We start from the raw sequence: 6,221 nt of genomic DNA, 5'->3' as shown, positions 1-6,221 counted from the left end.
ACAAAAATGTAGCATAAGGATATCTATTGAAGATCAGAAATAGGAGAATATTGGAAGCAACTTAAATATCCACCACAAAAGAAGCAGGATAGGGCTGGGATATAGTTCAGAACACTCAGCTCCATAAAACAAGGGAGTAATATGAGAGACATATAATAAAACAACAGAACCATACAATAGGGATGTGGCCCACAGCTGTAATCCTAGTACTTGTGAGGCTAATGCAAAAAGATCAAGAAATTGAGGCCAGCCTTGGCTTAATAGCAAACAACAACAACAACAATAAATAAATAATAAATAAAACAATTATGTACTCTATCTTCTATATTTTGAGTTATCAATAAAAATATGAAAGTTGTAGAATAGACCACATGAAATCTAATTTCTCTTAAATAACTTACATTTATATACTTATTATAAGTATTTAGGTATTGAAGGGATAGCGGAGCCTAAAATTTTATTTCCAGACAAAAGTATATCAAAGGTTTCACAAAGTTTTGAAGATAAGTTCTTCAAAGGCCTTTTATAGAAGTACCAAAATAAGGAAATAAAATGAAAAGGGACAGGTGTAATAATTCACGTCTATAATCCAACTGCTTGAGTCCTCAACAAAAAACCCCATCTCAACAAATAAGCCAGGTGTGTTAGCACACATCTGTAACCCAGTGATACGGAGGAATGAGGAGGGAACATGTGGTCTGAACCCAACCCCAGGGGAAAAAATGAAACCCTAACTGAAAAACAAAGCAAAAAAGGAAGAGGGCATGACTCAAGTAGCATAGCTCCTGCCTAGGAAGCACAAGGCTTGGGGTTCAAATCTTAGTACCAGCAAAAAATAAAATAAAATAAAATAAAAAGAAAGAAAAAAAGAAAAGAAATATAAGAAGAAGGGGCTGGGAATGTGGCTTATTGGTAGAGTGCTTGCCTAGCATGCATGAAGCCCTGGGTTCAATTCCTTAGCAACACATAAACAGAAAAAGCCAGAAGGAGCGCTGTAGCTCAAGAAGTAGAGTGCTAGCCTTGAGCAAAAAGAAGCGAGGAGGAGGAGGAGGAGGAGGAGGAGGAGGAGGAGGAGGAGGAGGAGGAGGAGGAGGAGGAGGAGGAGGAGGAGGAGGAGGAGGAGGAGGAGGAGGAGGAGGGAAGAGGGAAGAGGAAGAAGAGGGAAGAAGAGGGAGGAAGAAGGAGGGAAGGGAAAGAAGAAAGAAGGAAGAAGAAGGAGGAGGGAGGAGGGAGAGGAGGGGGGAAAGAGGAGGAGGAGGAGGGAGAGGAGGGGGGAAAGAGGAGGAGGAGGAGGAGGACAGCACTACTGACCTCCTGGGAGAGGATTCTGGAATTCTGCCTAGGTACCTACTTGCATTTGCTGGGAGAGCAAGTGAAATAACAAATTTGCAGGGGACAACCTGGGGCACGTCTGAGTCAAAGGTGCTAGCAGTCTTGACTGAGGAGTCCATGCTGAAGTGGTCATCAGAGTCTGACTCCTGGGCCCTGGCCTTGGCCCTGAGGTATTCCTCCATGTCACGATCACTCAAGGACTGATAAAAACTTGCCAGAGAAGAGATGGGTTCCATGTTTCCTGGGTCCTCATCTTCCCACTCCCAGGCCTGCAGAGACATACTGTACAGTGCCCACCTGGCTGGCAGCCCTGGCTGAGAGAAAGGAAAGACTACATCACCACCTGCCCCAGGAGTGAGCCTGTCTCCTGCAGGAAGACCACCTTCCACACACTGCTCTGCCGCTTCCTATGAATTGCCCAGACCTGGGTCATTGCCAGTCTTAGACTCTTAAGTGCTCAAGAGATTTGGAGAATAAATGGATAAAGGAACCACTGACATGGCAACTGGCCTATTTTCATTTCTCTAGCTGCCTCTCCTTTCACAAGTCAGGAGTCAGTCTGGCACCAGTGGCTCATGCCTATAACCCTAGGTACTCTAGGAGGCTGAGATCTGAGGATTTCAGTTCAAAGCCAACCTACGCAGGAAAGTCTCCAATGAATCACCACAAAAAAGGAAGTGAAGCTGTGGCTTGAGTGATAGAGTGCTAGCCTTGAACAGAGAAGTTCAAGGACAGTGCCCAGGCCCTGAGTTCAAACTCTAGGACAAGTCAAGAGGCAGTCATTGGGTGCTTCTGAAATGCCTGCCCAAGTGAGCACAGTTCCTCAGATGCCAGAAGGCTAGAGGGTGGAGAGCCTGGGTGTGGGCTCCAGGGAGGGAAGGCACAGGGCAAGGCACTCTGCATTGAAGCACAGTAGGCCTTTGCCATAGTGGGTAAGGGACACCAAGTCAAAGCCAGTGCAAGAGCCTGGCTGGTCTGGAGGGGTGAACTGCAGAGACAGGACAAAAGCTTTGGGCTTGGGGTGGAAGAATGTTGGAGGAGAGATCAAGCAGAAAGGCACATCTGGCTTGTGGGTAGAAGACAGGGGTACCTGTGCTCCTGTGTGCTGGTAACAGCCCAGGTAGACCCTCAGCCCCAGCTTGGCAGCACACACCCCTCCTCACCTGGGGCTTGCTCAGAACATGGAAGGCAGTGAGTCGTCTCGCTTTGTCTCACTGTTGCCAGGAAACCCAGGACTGGGCTGTCTGGGGCTGCTCCTGGTCTGGGGCCAGGCCTCCCTCCTAATGCCAAGGCTCCTACTGGTAGCAGCACACAAATCAATTCTGCAAGCAGGTGTATCCTGATTCTTTGAAACCAATCTTCTTCACTTATTTGTTCATTCTATCCTTAGGACATGTTTACTCTGGACATAAGCACCTATCACACATCAGGCTTTGACCTGTACTATGGAGGCAGGAGATTTGCGGACACTCTAGATAGTCCAACACAACATACACACACAGAATGATAGAATGATGAAACTTCATGAAAAAGTTTGTCAGTATCAAAAGCTTGCCAAGTGTTTATAGTTTATAGTTCTTGTCCCACTAACAAAGCACCTGGTATCTACAGCTAACCATTCTCAGTATTGTCTTAATGAAGGAACACTGAAAGCTACTGCCCTGTGTACTTCAAGTGCAGTAGCCAGTATGTGGAGTAGCCTCAGAGCCACTTTTGCAAAGAATTGATAATGATGGCATGGCTGTTTATGAAGTTGAGTGCCTACATTGGTTTTTATGTCAAGTGGAATGAGTACAATTGCCATACCATAAAACAGTGCCCTTTGTGTTTTGACAAATGTATTCAGTCATGGAATCAACACTCTAATGATGATACAAAGTATTTCCATCACCCCAGAAAGCTACTTGGTATTCCGATGCATGGAGACTCTGCAAATAAACATATCAGAAACATACCAACTCTCATCTTTGTAGCAGGGTGATGGATAGTTTATGCTCTTTAGCATTTTCCAGACTTTATAACAGCAATTGGAACAATATACAGCTGGAAATAACTCAGACAATGTTGAAGTGACTTCAAAAAGTAGACAGGACTATGACTGCCCACAGTAACCCCACCCCATCTCATAGAAAGGGTTACAGGTCTTGCCCACAGAGTGGCCCTACCTCCATCTCCTACAAAGGGACAGAGATTTCTACATTTGCTTACTTTGAACCTCAAACAAAACCTTGTAGATCCAAATGGAATTACTTCAGAGGTGCCTAGAAACAACCCACAGACCAACAGGCCTAACAGCACACCATTATAAACCCTCGCCTCCCACAGCCATGAAGGGGGGCAGAGGCCAGGCAACAGCTCCATGGCCAGATAGAGAAAGCTTTCTTTTCAGTATTGACCGGTCCTGGAAAGTAGTTAGCTGCATGGGAGAGGGGAACCAGTGTATGCTTAATCATTGGCTGGGCAATCAGCTCTCAGCCCTGAGAATCAGTCTCATCTGCAGAAAAATGAGACTCAGTGTGCAGAGTCTTGCTCTTAACGTACATCTCAGACCCAATCATGGGTGTCCAGCATGGAGGCCTCTGCAGTCCAGCTAGAGCTCTGAGTTTCTACCAACACGTAGACCTCTGGGGCTTCACATCTCTGGACCAGAGGGCATTCAACTCCTGTCAATGTTTGATAGAGATAGTTTTCTTTTTTGGTGTTGGGGACACACAGCCCATAGGATGCCCAGTGTCTGCTTTGTGCAGATGGCTGGTAGGCTCAAGATTTCCAGCCTTGTGTAACTAACTGGACCTTGCATGAGGCTCACAGATAATATGGTGCTTGGGCTGCTTTTTGAAAACCCACGTCAAGAAGGATACCTGCAGGGGCTGGGGATATAGCCTAGTGGCAAGAGTGCCTGCCTCGGATACACGAGGCCCTAGGTTCGATTCCCCAGCACCACATATACAGAAAAAACGGCCAGAAGCGGCGCTGTGGCTCACGTGGCAGAGTGCTAGCCTTGAGCGGGAAGAAGCCAGGGACAGTGCTCAGGCCCTGAGTCCAAGGCCCAGGACTGGCCAAAAAAAAAAAAAAAAGAAGGATACCTGCAAAGAAAATGCCATCTGCAGTGGCAACTGTGAGAAGGAAGCTGGGATAAGGGCCAGAGGTTCTCTCCATGTACCAAAAGAGATGTAGTTTCAGGCAACAAGAACAGGAAACATCCCTCCCCCTTGTCAGCCCACAGTTTCCTACCTGGAGACAGACAAAGCAGGAGGATGTAAATGGCTAAGGCTGGGTGCTAGGGGTTCTCATGGAAATTAGTGAAACTGGAGCATAGAATTTGAAGGAGATGAAGGGTCAGAGTATATTTCTGGGTGAGCAGGTCTAAAGGTCTCCTGTCCCCAGAGATGACCACCAAATTATTTGTGAATGCATGTATCTTCTATGTATTTCCATACCTGTGTCTTTATAGAAAACAGGGCTGGGAATATGGCCTAGTGGCAAGAGTGTTTGCCTCCTATACATGAGGCCCTGGGTTCAATTCCCCAGCACCACATATACAGAAAACGGCCAGAAGTGGCTCTGTGGCTCAAGTGGCAGAGTGCTAGCCTTGAGCAAAAAGAAGCCAGGGACAGTGCTCAGGCCTGAGTCCAAGGCCCAGGACTGGCAAAAAAATAAATAAATAAATAGAAAACAGTAATGTTTTGTGCAGAGTTATTGTTATGTGTGTGTCAACATGCTCCTGCATACATGCTCCAGCTTCCTTCCCTCTCATTTGATTTGTCCTGCCTGATATCCCATGCATAGCAGTTTCTCACAAGTATCAACAATGGTGCAGTGAACTTTCTATGCAAATGGCCTTTTCTAAGGTAGAAGCCAAGAAGTGGAACTGTAAAACTCTGTCAAATCGCCATTACTTTTATTATTAAAAAACAAACCTTGGGGCTGGGGATATAGCCTAGTGGCAAGAGTGCCTGCCTCGGATACAGGAGGCCCTAGGTTCGATTCCCCAGCACCACATATACAGAAAACGGCCAGAAGCGGCGCTGTGGCTCAGGTGGCGGAGTGCTAGCCTTGAGCGGGAAGAAGCCAGGGACAGTGCTCAGGCCCTGAGTCCAAGGCCCAGGACTGGCCAAAAAAAAACAAACAAACCTTGACCTAGGAATGTAGCTTAGTGGTAGAGGGCTTGCCTAGCATACATGAAGCCCTGGGGTGAGGCGGAGGAGAGGAGGGAGAGAAGGAGCAAGGCTAAGAAGATGAGGGGGAGGTGTAAGAGGAGGGGAGGGGGCGGAGCGCGTGAGGAGGCGGGGCAGGGTGTGCCAGGGGTGGGGCGGGGGAGGGCCTATTTTCATTTCTCTAGCTGCTTCTCCTTTCACAAGTCAGGAGTCAGTCTGGCACCAGTGGCTCATGCCTATAACCCTAGGTACTCTAGGAGGCTGAGATCTGAGGATTTCAGTTCAAAGCCAACCTAGGCAGGAAAGTCTCCAATGAATCACCACGAAAAAGGAAGTGAAGCTGTGGCTTGCGTGATAGAGTGCTAGCCTTGAACAGAGAAGTTCAAGGACAGTGCCCAGGCCCTGAGTTCAAACTCTAGGACAAGTCAAGAGGCAGTCACTGGGTGCTTCTGAAATGCCTGCCCAAGTGAGCACAGTTCCTCAGATGCCAGAAGGCTAGAGGGTGGAGAGCCTGGGTGTGGGCTCCAGGGAGGGAAGGCACAGGGCAAGGCACTCTGCACTGAAGCACAATAGGCCTTTGCCATAGTGGGTAAGGGACACCAAGTCAAAGCCAGTGCAAGAGCCTGGCTGGTCTGGAGGGGTGAACTGCAGAGACAGGACAAAAGCTTTGGGCTTGGGGTGGAAGAATGTTGGAGGAGAGATCAAGCAGAAAGACACATCTGGCTTGGGCCT

The 6,221-nt window shown here is 47.7% G+C and overlaps 1 protein-coding gene across 1 annotated transcript in view; it reads right to left on the bottom strand.

The window, feature by feature from the left end:
- Cfap92 (cilia and flagella associated protein 92 (putative)) overlaps nucleotides 1-1,613 on the bottom strand; it is a 36,063-nt gene extending 34,450 nt beyond the window's left edge. The window contains exon 1 of the mRNA XM_048355067.1: nucleotides 1,352-1,613. Coding sequence (XP_048211024.1) covers nucleotides 1,352-1,613 — 262 coding nt within the window. The remainder of the gene's footprint in view (nucleotides 1-1,351) is intronic.
- Between the last annotated feature and the right edge of the window lie 4,608 nt (nucleotides 1,614-6,221).

The sequence above is a fragment of the Perognathus longimembris genome, chromosome 10, assembly GCF_023159225.1.
Source record: "Perognathus longimembris pacificus isolate PPM17 chromosome 10, ASM2315922v1, whole genome shotgun sequence".
NCBI classification, from domain to species: domain Eukaryota; kingdom Metazoa; phylum Chordata; class Mammalia; order Rodentia; family Heteromyidae; genus Perognathus; species Perognathus longimembris.
Note: the sequence above shows the minus strand (reverse complement) of the source record. Positions and strands in the feature narration are given on the sequence as shown.